At 39.2% G+C, this 15,701-nt stretch overlaps 2 protein-coding genes across 6 annotated transcripts in view; both read right to left on the reverse strand.

Moving 5' to 3' along the window:
• Positions 1-1,727, reverse strand: part of Cher (filamin A protein cher) — an 87,148-nt gene extending 85,421 nt beyond the window's left edge. The window contains exon 1 of the mRNA XM_076432907.1: positions 834-1,727. The gene's annotated coding sequence lies outside the window, so the exon portion shown is untranslated. The remainder of the gene's footprint in view (positions 1-833) is intronic.
• A 1,198-nt stretch (positions 1,728-2,925) lies between these two features.
• Positions 2,926-15,701, reverse strand: part of Wge (BAH domain and coiled-coil containing protein winged eye) — a 163,261-nt gene continuing 150,485 nt past the window's right edge. For all 5 annotated transcript variants that reach the window (XM_076432903.1, XM_076432900.1, XM_076432901.1 and 2 more), the window contains 6 exons: positions 15,364-15,678; positions 14,486-14,920; positions 13,503-13,731; positions 12,930-13,350; positions 12,307-12,847; positions 2,926-11,881 (listed from right to left, as the gene is read on the reverse strand). In XM_076432903.1, coding sequence (XP_076289018.1) covers positions 11,669-11,881; positions 12,307-12,847; positions 12,930-13,350; positions 13,503-13,731; positions 14,486-14,920; positions 15,364-15,678 — 2,154 coding nt within the window. In that variant the 3' untranslated portion in view covers positions 2,926-11,668. The remainder of the gene's footprint in view (positions 11,882-12,306; positions 12,848-12,929; positions 13,351-13,502; positions 13,732-14,485; positions 14,921-15,363; positions 15,679-15,701) is intronic.

Genomic DNA, 15,701 nt, shown 5'->3' on the forward strand with positions numbered 1-15,701 from the left:
TCTCAAAGATAAGAAAAAGTCGAGGGAAAAAATTGAAAACTTTTAAATTTACTAATATATATTGTAATGGACGTAACGAGACAGTTATGTGAAACGTAAACACCCCCTCCGTAGTTGCCACAAGTTACAGGCCACCCTGTATATCCGCGCATAACAGTGATGTAATAGAGTATATGTAAGCTTTTTGAAATACGACTGCAGATCATCTTGTAAATCGAAAATGGTAGAATATAATATTGTTAGACTGTAACAAGACATAGAATGATCATTGTTAAGACCCACATCTGAGTATAATATTAATCGAGAACTGTCTCCAAGCTAATTGACACCAAGATTTTTCATTGAACAAATAAAACAATTTAAGGTAAAACAATTATTCGTAAAAAAATACATGATTAAAGAATGTCTGTTAAATTCATGAAACACGAACTTATAACTAAATATTTGTAGTGGAACCAACATGTAAAAATCAAGTATAATCCGTTGTAGTAACAACAAAATTGTGTGGTATAGTTAAGAACAATATAACGAGATTATTTATAAAAAAAATTATATTCAATGCTTGTCTAACAGGCAGGAAGATGCTACTCCAAAGAACATGAGAGAAAGAGAAAGAGAGAGTGTGTTTATGGTTGCGAACTATTACAAAACATCGTAATAGTCAGACTGCATCTAACTTTGTTTTAAGAAACGAGTCACTCAATTAGCATTATCACAACAGAACGTGTGTTTTGCCTCGTAGAAAATAATTAAAACGGAAATTATAAAAGAGAACAAGGAATTGAATCTTTTTTTACGAGTTCAGAATGAAATCGTTTACCGCACGAATTTACCTTTTTCACAAAATGAAATAAAAACTTGCAGTAACGTTGAACGTTCCACAACGTATTTCCCTCCTTGTACAGTCAGTATAGAGCGGTACACTTCTCGCACTGTTCCACGGAGCACCGTAACACGAAAAGCGAAGTGTTGAACACGGGGGTTGAACGATAGTAGAACGAGAAACAAGTTTCCCAACTATTCAATGCAGTTTACAAAGGTTTACTGACGTTTACCGCCGCCGAATTTGGAAGAGAGGGAAAAGCGTACCGAACGAACTCCGAGAATAGTTCACTATCCCCTCGTCTTCAACAGCCTCCCACTCTACGGACCCGAACTATATATATACGTACTGTATGTACACGCCGAGTTTTGTCTGTTCCTCTCCTTATTCTTTTATTCGGCGTCAACTCTACGATTTATAGTCGAGATTTATAATCTTTGCATCCGCGTCACTTTTTTTTTTCTCTCCCTCTTGCGCAACTCGCGTAATTTAGGAGTACCTAGATATAGATTGCAACCATAACGCAGAGCTTTATGCACGCACGTCGACTTTAAAGTAGTTTGATATTATTTCCCGAGCAATTCCGAATCAATTATCGTGAACAACTAATGCGACCGTAGAGTAATTATAATTAACTCCGTGCCGTGTAGTCGGGGTGCATAGTTCTCATTTCATAGCCGTTGCCAAAAGACGTTGGTGAAAGTCGAAATAATCGTTTTGTCATTAATTGTTAGTTGCGCGATTGACACTGTTTTAATCGGAGTGTTCAATCTTCGATTTCGACAAGTACACATTAAACGATTCGATAAATGGACGTTCTTTGGGTATCATCAATTTATTGCCAGATTATTTGTTTCATTACTCTTATTGTTCATGATTTTTAATTATTTATCCCATTCTTTGGGTGCCTACTGTTTCGTAGATTATATACTGTAAACTTCGTCATTAGATTGTGAACTTTGTTACATTGTATTCAGTGTTGGGCAAATTTTATTTTAAATAATAAATAATTAAATAATAAATTAACGTGTGATATTAATTGCAAATAATAACTAAACTTTTTATTTAAATAAATGTAATTTAAATAATTCCAAAAGTGATCTGTTTATTATTTCTTATTTGCAAATAAAAGATTATTTATTATTTGGATTGAGGTGGAAATCAAATAAATAGTTTTTGATCTTCTCTTATTTCTTGTATTTTGTATATGCAATGAACACACACGTGCGCGTTTTTTGTCTGCTATAACTTTATTATTTTAAATAATTCATTTAGACTTGCTCAAATAATAAATCATTATTTTTGCTTTTTATTTGAATATCCAAATAACAAATAACTTGTTATATAAATTTTTATTTGAATACTTATTTATTTAAATTAATTTATTGCCCAACACTGATTGTATCTACTTGTAGACTTCGTTATACAGGGTGTCACGGATCCGGTGGTGACAAGCTGAAGAGAGGTGATTCTACATATAAAAATAAATCTAAAACACGTAATAAGATTTTTTCGTTTGACGTCTCGATTTCGAGAAAATCGAGTTTGGAAATGCTGCGAATACGCGTGCTATTAAATAGGTTGACGCGGCGTCTGATCATGACCAACCAATTCTACTTCCTGCATATACTATAGCGCGCGAACCCGACGGATCTTCAAACTCGATTTTCTCGGAAATGAGTCGTCTAACGAAAAAATGTTATTACGTGTTTTCGACTTATTTTTACATGTAGAATCACCCATCCACTCACACCCTGTGCTGTACACTTCTAATAATTGATTGTGACCCATTTAAGATTGGATTTCGTGGCAAAATAGCTACGATTTTATATTTGCACAATTTTTAAATATTCTGCATCGATCGTGGGAAGCAGTAGTTAAATAAAAATTCATTTCACCTCTTAATAGTCATTTTCTGCGTTGAAAACAACGTAATACTCGTAGATACTTTATATTTCTCCCAGTTAATTTCTTCATAAATGCATAAAAATTCGACGAACAACTCGGTTGAAGTTCCTGCTCGTTCCATATCAGATTCGTCGGTGCTCGACCTGAAAAAATGTCACGAAGGATGGAATAAGTCTGGCCAGCCTGTAACGGAGTCCTCAATGACAATGGCATTTATTTCAACTGTTTCCAACATAAATACGTGAATCTTGTTTTACCGAGTAGATAGAAAAAAGGAATTCGAACCGAAGCGCACTTGCCCGCGGGGGAGAAAAATGGTTTCTTCACCTGACAATACTGTTAGAAATCAAGCGAAACTAAAAAAAAAAAAAGAAAAATAAAACAATATACCTCTATGTACAAGTACATTTAACGCAGTGCATTTATCAGCATTTACATTCGCCGCAATATTCTTCTGTGTCCTCCGTTTTAGCGTATTTCAGCGAGACCTCAGAAACTCGTGTATACTTTCTATTACAAGCATCAAACCGAGACTCGGTTTACAATACACGCATACACATGCATGCACGCACGCACGCACGCCACTTACCCATACAAAAGTCGCGTAGGAAAATATAAACGAAATTCAACTGTATCTCTCTTTGTTTTATCTTCGAAATCTTGCGTTATATTTTCTTGTGTTTCTTTCTTCTTCGTTTTTTTTTGTTCTCAGACTTTTGGGTTCGAAACAGTCGCGCTTTGAAGATCTCCTTAAGTTTTCTATAGCATCTCGCGCAATTTACCATTTTTTCCGCCTCTCTCGTTTATCATCGTATATGTATATATATATATTTTTCACTTATATATATCTATATATAGATATTCTTTTTTTGACATTTCATGTGCTGCTTTTATTCGTTTTTTTTTTTGTTTGTTTGTTTGTTTGTTTGTTTGTTTAGCTTACTATAACTTACTCGCGTCATCGCTCCCGTTATCTCACGTTCACGCGGTCATCTACTGTATTTGTTAGATCGACTATCCGCGATTCATTAATTCTCCGTTAATAAAATATAGAACAATTTCGATTTTCTCTAGAATAAAATATTCCTCTTTTTCATCTTTGTCTTCTGCGTTTTGTGTTCTCGCGCACACCCCGTTAAGTGTTATCCACGCATTCCTTACCACGTAGAACTATACATATACAGGTCCGCGTTGTATCGTTTTCTAAACGCTAAACTATCGCAGTTCACCGCGTTGTCGTCGTCGCCGTTGTCGTCGTACACACGAATCACAACTCGCGGACGAACAATTAGATACAAATGGCAATAAATCGAGTACGCAACCTGACGAAAAAAGGGGCCCCGTGGGCTCCGCTTTTCATGGTGTCGGATCGACGAAATGCTCGTGTCTCCTAGAAAACGGAGAAATCTGCCGGGAGAATATCAGTGTCCGGTGCATCAGTGAAAGAGATAGCAGAAGGAGAAGAGATACAATATACAATCTTCCGACAATGAACGGATCCGTCACTCGTCGTCCGACGCAGAAACGCGAACCTTTCGTCCATCCTTTAACCGCTTTCTGCAATCGCACTTTTACAGGTTACCCTTACACGCAGAGCTGGGTACATTTTTCAATAAAATTCGTTACCAAATAATAATTGAAACCTGGCTATTCAAGATTCTTGTCATTTCTTATTAGCGGATCCTTGTGGTCCTTCGTCTTTTTCAATTTTTGTGTTTTTACACCGTGTACTTGCAAAATATAGAAAAAGTATTAATCCAGGAAAACAGAAAGTGTTGCTATTTTATTTTTACAGTGAGAACGCAGATTTGTGAAGTTTTTGGGAATAGTGATAGTGTTTCGATTTTATTTACATAATTATTAGGCATTTTTTAGTTAATGCAGGAAATTGTCTCTCACTTCCGAATTTTATAGAATGTTGTTCACTTTTGTTATAAATACATAAAATCGTACTAGCGATCAGGCACACCCAGCTTTTACCCAAAAAATGGTAAAGAATTTATTTCTATACCTAACATATTTACGTACAAAATTATTTGAAAATATTCATTATACCCGAGAGGGTCAGTAAATTAATAAACTACACCCTCATTTAATTTTTCTTTCGAGAGAGGTAAATTTTAACCAATCAAAACTAATATATATATCTATCTTCTATCTATCTATACATATAAAATAGAAAAGTATGTGTCGGAGCGCGGTGGTTGTAAATAATCGGCCGGTTCGGAACTGATCCATGCTTTTTGCCTGTTATAACAACCTTTTTAGGTATACCGCCAGCGGTCGGGCGCAACCCGCCCGGAGGGCCTAGTAAAATTATACAAATGAAGACAGAAACACTTACGTAACTATTGAAATGTATATCATTCGAATATACATTAAATATACTTGTCAATATTAATAATTTCGTATAGCATTTTCAATAATACAAACATTGGGTTGGCCAGCAGGTAATTACGGTATTTTAAGGTGAAATAGAGCCCAATTGTTTTATTCAAGCAACGAACTTTAATGAATAAGATATTTTCCCTTTTGCCAAAACGAATAAATAAGAAAATATTTTATTGATTAAAGTTCATCGCTTGAATAAAGAAATTCGATTTTATTTCACCTTAAAATGCGGAAATTACTTTCTTGCCAACCCAATAATTATCTGAAATGAATCAATGCGTCATAATTTGTTCATTGCAAATGAGCATTTTTAGAATTCATTCGAAAGAACATTAAATGAATACAGTGAATAATTGTTTGAAATATTTTGATCAATATAATACAATTTGGGAAATAATCTCTTATTTCTACTTTTTTAGTTTGAACTGCAAGTGTACCCAGCACTGCTTACACAGCGGCTCGACTAGCTCGAACGGTCTACGCTTATCTCTTAGAAAAATGTCTCACCGAGTCTCGAATCTGCCAGAACAGAGCGAATCACGGTTCAGATGTCTTCATTCGAAGGACACGTCGTCTATTCTCCCACGAGCAACCGTGTAACTCTCCGGAACGCGCCTCAATTCCACGAAGAGATTTCTCAAGAATAAAGAAGTGTCGGTGCGAGATACATCGGCATCTGCCTCATTGTTCCGAGACCTATCCGACGAATCAAGAGTATGTACAAAATATGTTCGAGCCGACGAAATTTCCATGGATCCGATCGTACTCTTTAGAGACTCATTAGAGCCGCAGCGTATCAACTGCTTGCTCAATTAACCCATTAAGGCCCAGGACTTAATGCAACTCTTCTCAATCGGTTTTTCGGAGAATTTTTAGGAATAAATCCTATTGTTGCAATTATTAAGTATACAAATTAATTCATGACGAATTAACGAATACGAACAATCAAACCATACTCAACTCTTGAAAATCATTCCCATTATTTACTGCAGTTACATCATTTAACAAGTTGCATGTAAAACAAAGTTACAAATTGTTAATTATGAGATCCACGAATTAAAGATTTAACACAATGCACAATAATGTGTTAATATTTTTGTCTTCACTATGTGTTCTCACTCATAGAACCTACTTGAAATTTGCAGAAACGGAAGTATTTACATAGTGATCAACCAATTTTGTCTTAAATTATGGGAAGTCTGTTTTACGTATTTTTCTTGTGTAATGGATTTTCATATGTAGTCTTTATTTAATTTTTATATTTCCTAAAATAGTACGTTAGTTATTTTACCTAGGTTTTTTATGGTTATTTTACCTTTATCTATTCAGTTCCATAAGATCGAAAATTTCATTTGAAGCATTTATATGCTTCTCTGTATATTTTGACAGAGAATTAATAATTATATTGCCAGGGACTTAATGGGTTACGAGAATCCTTCTCGTACAGAATCAATAGAAAATACGTCTGTACGCGAGGGAGAATTTGTTTCCACTAATCATTTCTCCGTAAGAGAAACTAGGTAATTGTTTATGAGAGGGTACACTCCGCCAATTTCAATAATCTTGACATTATCAACCTCAACATTCTAAAGAACTTTCTAATGGAAAACTTTGAAAAGGGCCGCTGAAAATATTTTTGATATTATGATTTACATTGTAATTCATAATAACTAGACTGCGGATTTTATGCATTTATGACAAAAATGGAGAGTTGTCATTCCAACCAGTGGAAAGTTACATTATTTTCGACCTGTTAAACATATGAAGGAAGAAAATGCATTTCTATTTCATTCCAGCTTGTTGCAATTAAAGTAGAATATTTTTTTATTTGGCATAAAGATCCGCAGTCTAATGATAACATTATGACTTTGGTGAGGTTTGAGCTATATATAGTTTTCAAATTCCACTCAATTTCATAACTAAAATTACTATAAAGAAAAAGCATAAGTGTGAATTCTTTTTATCCCAAACAGTTAAATGGAACTAATAAAAATGAATGTAAAATGTTGATTATTTTAATATAAAATTGTGAATCTATGCAAGTAGCTGTAACAATTCCGCGATCCACTGTATGCATACACCCATAGAATCAGTTGTTTAGAATATCGACGTTGAGAAAATACCTCAGGATCATTGAAATTGCACCATTTCGCAAATACTTTCGCTTCGAGCTGACAATTCCGCAACAGATTGCACGAGTGCTTCGAAAATCTCACTGCGGCGCTAAAAATCGACGAAACGTTCCGGCGTGGAGCCGTTTAGGGTGATTAGCCATAATATGTATCATCTACGGACCGATCCATACTCTAGATTCTAGATATGATTCCTTTGGACCGGTATATTTCTGTTTTACTTCATTCATCGAAGAAAAATCGCCGAGCGAAGGTAAATCCGCGGGGCGGTACAGGTAAATTCGATCGGGACGTGTATAAAAAAACGATCGAGGACACCGACATTTCCTTAGACTCTATATGTACCTAATCTACGTATATTTACAAATCTACAAGCGAACATGCCTCCTCTACGTTGTGTCTACGCGTAAGCTGCTTCTCACAGAACCGAAGCGTCGAGGATAAGTCAGTATAAAGTGATCCCCAGGAAAAACCAAGAAATACTAGAGGCGAGCGAGAACCCGAAAATCTTTCAGGCCGGAAATTGTCGTAGTCGAATCAAGCTACCCGAAATTCAAACTGTACTTCGGAACGAACTTGTGTCGAACATGATCGTCAATTGGAAGTGTTCACAAGAATGTCTAATTCACTCCGATTTGAATTTTCATCACGTGACACAAAAATTTTATGAATACAACAACGAGCTGTGCTCGTTTATTCTGCGAATATTTAACAATTTCAATTGGCAGTCCCATTGAACGAAGCTCGTCTCAACGTTTCGGGAAGCCCGACCAGACATTTTCGGGTTCTCGCACGCCTCTGAAAAATACCATGGAAATATACAGAGACCGTGTATGGCGTGCGCGATCGATACTGGCTAGAGAAGGCGATCCATCGATCTGTCGCCCCGGATATCGGCGACGAAATGACCTCGTCGCGTCGGCGTAAGATCAACGATCACTTACAGTAGAAACGGAGATCGTGATCTGTCGGAGACCGATAGCTGCGTCCATGGTATACCACGAAGAACCGCATGGGACACCGTGGAGGATCGCGCGCGTCACGACACACAAGTAAGTACTTTTATCGTCGTCGCCGACACCGCATGGCCGATTATTGTAACTGCAGTTTGTACTAAGATCGCGCTTCGTCCCGTTGCTAGCAGCAGATCGAAACACCTGTTCTCGGTAGCGATCGCGCGAAAACCAAAAATTCAAGGGCGTGGCCTTGACAAGATAGAGGATCGATCGAGAATCGCGATCGAACGACGTCCTCTCGAGTCAACACAATTCGTATCTTTCCTTCCCGGCATGGAAGGTCCCCTGAACTCGGAGAAAGCGAGCTCGCCGGGGGGGCTTGTGGTGATTTGGGAAAGTGTTTGGACGCTTATGTTTACGAATTTTTACCCTTTGCTGTAAACATTTTTTGTAAATGTTGACCCACTATCATCTAAGCGTTTTATTTAGAATGCACTTCGATAGACAGCTAGCTCTTCGATTGGTACTGATTTTAAACAATTGTTTTCTAACAACCCCCTATCATTTTAAGTAAGTCGTTATCTATTAGAAGTTGCTCGAAATGATTATCCTCGGTTTGTACAATTATTAAACATCGGTTTCGTATTTTCGAATATTTGCAGTATACAAGTTATGGATTTCAAGTGATCAGTTCTCTAGCTAGAAGTACTTCGTAATGTCGTGCGGATTATTGGAACACGGAAGTGGTTATGACTTTGTAACAGGGTCAAATACAAATACAGGTTCATATGAACTTTTTCCTGACTCCTGAAGTGAGTCCTATATTTTACGAAACACCCTGTATATTGGATTCCTGTACGCATCCTGTCAAGATTCAACCTTTCACTGTTCCTCTTTCGAACGTGTTTCGAATTTTTTAATTTGGTTAAATGTTTCCGTTGTTTCAAATCGAGAACCGGGCAGTGCCGAAATTAATAATTGAGCGTTTCCGACATATTCTTTTATTCCAACGGAATCGAGGAGTTAAAGTAACGTGAAGCATGAAGAATGGTCAAAAAGGACCACATTGACATAGAAGAATATATTGCAAGTGTCTTTTCTTATTATCAATTCGACCCTGCACGGTTTTTAGCACGAAACAAAAGAAATTTTTAACAATAATGCTGACTTAAAAAGTTTTTCTAATTTCGTTAAGTATTTGTCTTGTATTTCCGTAAAGATAATCGTCCAGATACTTTCGCGAGTCACTATAACAAGAAGATCTTAACGCTTACGAGTTCCGCATTGTCTAATCCCGAATAGAGGTGCGAATATCGATAAATGTTAATATCATACAACTATTGTATTTTACAAGTCACGCCCAGAAACTGATTAAGCTCTAATCATTCCATTTGGGACTATTATGTAAAGGAAGAGTTCTCTAAGCTTCCTTTTGGTACAGCACAAAGTGTTAAATTCTTTCGAAGCTTCTACGTTTTTGTATTTCACAATTTTGCTCTAAACGTATAAAATCCGCAGTCGAAGTATAACTAAATTAATGCGTTGCATCCCAGCCGCTTCTGTTCGCTTTGGCAATACATCATTAGGTATGAATAGGCTATCGACAATTTATCTATAATCAATAGTAATACCTCTACCTCGGGATCAACGTTTTGGGAACAATAACGCGCGCGTAGCCCACAAACAGGTTGTGTGAAGCACCTAGTTTCGTATCACCGGCGATAACGCTTGTCAGCAGACTGAACGCATCCAGCGTCAGCTCCAACGGTCCTGTTTTCCTTGCATTGTTCAGAAATAAAACGAGAAGGACACCTGCTCGCATCACAATCGATTTATCATCTCCACAATGTCCTAAATCCTACGGAAAACCAATGATACCCGTCACTCGACAAGCCATTGGCTCCCGCTACACATAACCACTCCCGACGCTTGTGATTGGTCGCTCGTCAGCCGCTTAGCGGAAGTGCCCGCCTCTAGAGCCCCGAAACTCGCTCTCTTATCGAGCGACCACTGTATGTCAAGACCTAGGAAAGAATCGAAGGGACACGAACAGGCGATTCTTAATCTAAGTACATATACTGTATCTCTGTGTGTGTGTATTTGCGTCGAACGCGAGAGTATTGAATAAGGGAAGGTCTCTATTTGAAATACTGGGGGCCTCGAAAATCTTGGTAGCTCGTTTTCCTCGGTCTAAAGAGATCCAGGAGAATTCCCGTGGAATCTCCTCTCGCTCGCCGTTCGTTTCTTGAGGGTTCTCGGACGATACTTGTATTATTAAACACGGGTCTAACGATTAACAATTAGAGGAGAGTCTCTTTTGTAGTTAGATACTTAACGTTTATGTACAACATCCATATATAGACTCTATGCATGTATAGTATATACACAGTCAATAAAACATTCTCAATGTCGAGAAGAGTCTTCTCGTAGATTCTCTCGCGTCGTCGTAATGCCGCTCGGTATACTTATTGCATCTCTCCTATACAGAATTGTTATACACGCGTCCCCGCTCTCTCTCTCTCTCTCATTCTCTCTCTCTCGCTCTTCCTGTCTCTTTCTCTCTCGAAATACGGTCTGCTATCGGGGTGTATTTACCGATAACCGTAAAAGATAGAGAGTTCCTTTCCGTTTTGAATTCTGTTACACAAGGCACAAGCCTCCTGCTTACATTCGACACGAATCCTCGTTCGACAACGATCCCCTGCGCACGAACGATCGACGATCGACACACTCGGTCGCCTCGATCCCCCTGCCCATATATAAAACTATCACAATATCAGGCTAGTCTGATATATACCTCTTGAACAATGAAACAACTCGTCATTGCACGTGTCTGTCAATACGCGCGAAACACTCTGTATCCGCGTATCGCTCCCGTCAATCGTAACAACGAACCGAGAAGATAGGAAACTGTGTTCCCTCGATAAAGATTTACATACCGGCGAAAGAAATATAAGCTCGACGTTCGAACACGAACGATATGAAAGACGCAAGATAAACTATTTAATCAACAACCGGTTCTCGACGCTTCGAGAATCCCGATCACGGTGTCACGCATTTCCCCCGAAATCGGTTAAATGCAAAAATCAACGGCCGCAAACAATGTAGAGAGATTAAGAGAAATAAAATGTACCGTTCACACTGCGATAATAAATAATGCTTGTGCCTTGCGGTCGAAATCCGCCGAAACGGTTCCGTCAAAAGTACAATCGAAGCTGTTTTGTTCGTTGAAAAATGTTCCTGCGACGATCGGAAGCTACAAATGACTTGTTCGTGAAATCATCGACATTCGAAATCATCCGGCTATTCGCCCAGAAAGCGTTCCTTCGCTGCAAACGATAAGTTCCCAGACTGTGGTGGTAAACGCGACCACGGCGTTTCATAGTTACTTCGTAATATTCGATTGCTGACGACAATTAAGTAACACCCGTTAGCTTAATCGTCAGCTTTAGCTGTTCTCAAACAACCCCAGGTTGCATGGTCAAGAGGTGCGTGGTAGGGTCGTAGTCACCGGCCAAATAATACATGTCGTTATTGTCGTAGATCGTTAGGTACCTGTGCGGTTCTTTACCTAGCTTATCCGTATATTCTTCCAGCGGTAGCACCTCGCATTTGTGAGAGATTGTCTGAACGTCGTTCTCGTCCATGTGCGGGGACTCGAACAGCGCGCCCTGGACATTCACAAAGTTCTGTTACTTCTTGTTCAGCGAGGAAACAATTAGCATCACAGCTACAGAAGTCGTCGACACCATGGGTCTCACAGTGGGGTATTTGAACCGAAAAGTTTGCGTAAGCCGTACAATTTTTGTTGTTCGACGTAGATAAAGTTAAAGTCATTTGTACACCCGTGAAGTATTCTACTACATCGAAAGTCAAGAGATTTCATTCACACCTCTACATATATAAAATATCGAAAAACATTTTTTTCGACAAGAAATAAAAGTCATCTGGATTTTCTTAAGACGAAACTAACGACCTGTTATATCATCACCTTTTTCCGACTTTTCGGCCTAAATACTCCACTGTGGGTATCGGAGTTTTCATTTCACAGTTACAACGTTTTTGTAACCGTTGTGTAAAAAGAACAGTTTCTTACCGGGTATTTCAAGTTTGTGGGACAGCCAACCGTCTCTTCGGGATGATAAAACCACTTGACCTTGACGATCATGTTGGAACTGGAAGTCTCCCACATGGATTCGATGCGTCCAATGTAAGGTCTGTCCGGTCTGCCGGTCGATAAAAATACTGCACTATCACCGATTTGAATAGTTTCGCTTCCGCGTTGAATGGCTCTGAAGAATTGCTTCTTGGCCCTTCCTTTAGCACCACGTCGCCTGTAACCTTTCCCAGCCCATCCCCACAACTGTCTAGCAGGTAGGAATGCGGCCATTTTACTGCGACTTTCCACGGATTCCTGCCGCTCACGAATTTTCGACTTCTTGTCCGATTTTTTCGGCTTTTCGTGTTTCTCTTCGCGAACAGATTCCTTGATCTGCTCTACAGGAGCAACTTCTACCACCTCTTCTTGAGGTGTTGGCTCCTCCTCAGTTGCTACTTCATCCTGTTCCACTGTAGTCACAGCTGCCTCCCTTAGTACTTCTTCCTCGCTCTTCTGGCTGCAGCAACTTTCTCCGCCACTGGAAAATCATTAATTTATTTAAATATGGTAATAAATAAATATATATATATTTTTTAAATCCAATTGTCAAAAGAACAAACCTGATATGACTGCCATCACTATGGCTGCTGCTCTGGTGGCTATGCTTGTGCTTGTGCTTTCGGTGTTTCCTATGCCTGTGTTTTCTGTGTTCGTCGCAGCATTTGTGCTTCTTATGCTTCTTCTTCCCCTCCTGAGCCTCCTGCAGCCTCTTCAACTTGTCCCTCCTCCTCTTCTTCATGCGTTTCCTTTCGCGATACTCCTCCAGATCTTTCGCGTCCATGTCGTCAGACTTGTGTCGTTCCAGCGACTGGCCATCAGACGAAGAGACGTAGCAACATGTTGTGGACGTGACAGTCTGGACAGCGTTGTTTGTGCTTAACGAAGAAGGTTGCGTGGTGCTGGACGAACGCTTGTCGTCCGTGGACACGGACGTTTGTCTTCGCCGTTTGCCCAGCGATAACAATGGATTTGGATCGTATTCTGCGAAATTCAATCAGTTAGACAGCGATTCATTTAAGCGGAGACTGTAATGCTTGTAAAACGTGTAGAACTTGAATCTTGAAATTTTTCGTTTCATTCCAATATTGTGCGAAATGCAAACTGTGTGCATGAAACAAGTCAGAGAGGCGTACCAACAACAGGGTAGTCAGGTTGCAGCAACCTGATGTCGTCTAAAGGGATTCTGCCGCTGTCACCATCGTCGAATTCCACGCTGACGAATTTTTCATCGAGCTCTGGATCCGGTTCCGTCGGTTCCACTGAAGTGCCCGGATACAAGCACCGATACTGCTGGCTCCAATACGCGCAAAGCCTTGTGCCAGGTGGTAATTCTTTCGTCGATGCAGGACAGACTTCTACGATCTGTGATCAGCAAGAACACGCAAAGTCAAACTTCAACTCACTCTCGTCCTGTATCAAACCAGACTCGACAGTGACTTTTTGCACCGGTAAATTTATATCATATTTACAGTAACCATTGATGCCACAGTTACTTCTTGCATCCCATAGTACGATTGTTATAAATACATTAACGACGTTACATGTAACATTGAAATTGAGTCGTTTATTAATTGAAGAGAATTAGATGGATAAAGGTGTCAAGTAACAAATTGTTTGATTTTTGTAAAAGAGTTTTTAGCGAGGTATGTTGTCCTTTTTTGATGAATGAAGATAATAACACAAATTAATTACAAATATTATATATTGTTATGGTTAATTTTTAATACAAAGAAAGATAATAATTATATTTATTCATCAAAAAGGACAACATATTTTGTTAAAAACTCTTTTACAGAAAACAAACTTGACACCTTTATACATCCACCCCTTCAATTATATATCATAATTAAGTGATTAACTTGTTAGAGTAAAAACTTCACCGAATGAAGGAAGAAGAAGGCAACAAGATGCGACAGAAAATTGCTCGATGTTGCTTCAGTGTGGACATAGCTGTACCCACCACATGTATAAGAAATATAGTGTTTATACTATGACTCTAATGAATTAGATCACTCACTGCACACGACATTGTGGCAAGTTCTGAAATAAACAGCTCTTGGAATCTCAAAGGGTAAACGTGTTTCGACGTTGTAGCGAAAGGAACGGGTTAATTTACCGCGTCTTGCAGAATCTCCTCCCTGGAATGGATGTGAGGTCTGTTGCCCCGTTCGCCGTCCAGCGTGATAGCATAAACGTCGGGAGCCTGAACGGCGTTGAGCCTGCCAGCATAAAATAGCCCGCCCATCGCCGTGAGAACCCTCAGCTGGTCAATGGCCAAGTGCGACGACGTTAATTTGCACTTGTTGACGACTTCCGGCTTCTCCGGCTTCTCGGGCTTCTCGGGCTTCTCGGCCTTCGCAGCTTTCGCGCATTCCTTGCACTCTTTGCACTCGACCGATTTCCGACGTTTCGACTCCTTCTTCTCTCTATCGCTCGACTTGCGTCGCGATGGCGACGACGAACTCGACTTTCGCTTCTTCTTCTTCGACTTCTCGTGTCGGCTCGGCTCCGTCTCGTTCTCGATCATGTCCGTCGCTTCCACCGGAACTTCCTGAAGCGAGAACGTATGATAAAATTGATGTTATTTGTTGGTAAAGTGGATGTCACACTATTAACCCGTCAGTCCATATCTTAAAATTTATAATAATGTTTTTGAAAGCCAAGGTCTGTAGAGTTTAACGCTAAACATACCAATTCGGTCAAAATGATCAGTTCCAAATATTTTCTTTTACAATCATTGTAAAATAAATGGTTGTATAGATATCTTTAGCAGAGCACGTGTTTTATTAGGAGCCGCACGAAGTTTAAGTAAAATCAATCATGTCATTTTTATGAAGGAACAAGTGTCAGTTACTTTCAAGGCTCGGTAGGTTTAATGTTAGGAATCAATTATGTTCATTTTATAGGATACACCGCTGTGTTTATTATACTCAATCATTTTTCCAGTAGGCAAACAGACTGCCACATAAGCGTTCCCTCCTGTTGCTACGTTACCTGTATTGGTTCCTGTGCGACAGGTTCAGGCAACACGTTCTCCACAACGTTGTTAGATTCTTCATCTTCCCAAGTTTTCACCTTCATTTCCGTTTTCAGCTTCGACTTTATTTTACTCTGTTTCTCCAGCTTCATCTCTTGACTCAATTTCGCTTTCTCCGCGACTATCGAGCTTATCACGTTCTTGTTGTGCAGCGGCGTTTCTTTGACGGGTTTTGGTTTCAATTTCCCGGACTTGTGGTTCTTCGTCGACGATTTCATCGTGGATATCACGCCTTTGAAGGGCAGCGGTGTGTACGCAGCTTTACTCACGTACTGCAAAGAAATTATTTCAATTG

This window comes from Lasioglossum baleicum, chromosome 11, assembly GCF_051020765.1.
Source record: "Lasioglossum baleicum chromosome 11, iyLasBale1, whole genome shotgun sequence".
NCBI classification, from domain to species: domain Eukaryota; kingdom Metazoa; phylum Arthropoda; class Insecta; order Hymenoptera; family Halictidae; genus Lasioglossum; species Lasioglossum baleicum.